This window comes from Camelina sativa, unplaced genomic scaffold, assembly GCF_000633955.1.
Source record: "Camelina sativa cultivar DH55 unplaced genomic scaffold, Cs unpScaffold08763, whole genome shotgun sequence".
Taxonomy (NCBI): domain Eukaryota; kingdom Viridiplantae; phylum Streptophyta; class Magnoliopsida; order Brassicales; family Brassicaceae; genus Camelina; species Camelina sativa.
Window position 1 is genome coordinate 1 of NW_010929826.1, and position 425 is coordinate 425.

At 52.7% G+C, this 425-nt stretch overlaps 1 protein-coding gene across 1 annotated transcript; it reads left to right on the top strand.

Annotated features, from left to right (window-relative positions):
* Positions 1-6: 6 nt before the first annotated feature.
* Positions 7-419, top strand: LOC104775106 (the record flags this gene model as incomplete). Its single annotated transcript, XM_010499381.1, has 1 exon — positions 7-419. A coding segment is annotated over one exon (413 nt), but the record flags the coding sequence as incomplete, so codon positions are not given.
* Between the last annotated feature and the right edge of the window lie 6 nt (positions 420-425).

Sequence of the window (425 nt, forward strand, 5' to 3'; positions counted from 1 at the left end):
ATCTTTCTCATGGCTGGTCAAGTCGCGGAATCGCGCATGATCAACATCTGCTCTCACACAGCGTATCCATCTTTGTGCCGACCTCTAGTGAAACGAATCACGAACCCTAGACGAGCCACGCACCGAACCATACAGGCGTTAGAGGCCAAGACAAAAGTGGCTCTAGCCGAAGCAGCTAGGTTCAAAGACGGTAACCAAGCGATCAGCACGTGTTACGGGACGTTGAGCGACGCGATATACAATTTGGCGAGTGCGAGGAAGAGCATAAGGAAACGCGACGTCGTGGGGACCAACACGTTCCTAACAGCGGCAGTGTCAGATTACGGCGCATGCGTGGACGGGTTTATTGAGACGGGTCAGGTTAATGCGGTCCAGAACGTAGCGGTTGACTTGAGGAAGATTAGCAGCAATTGCTTGACGTTGTC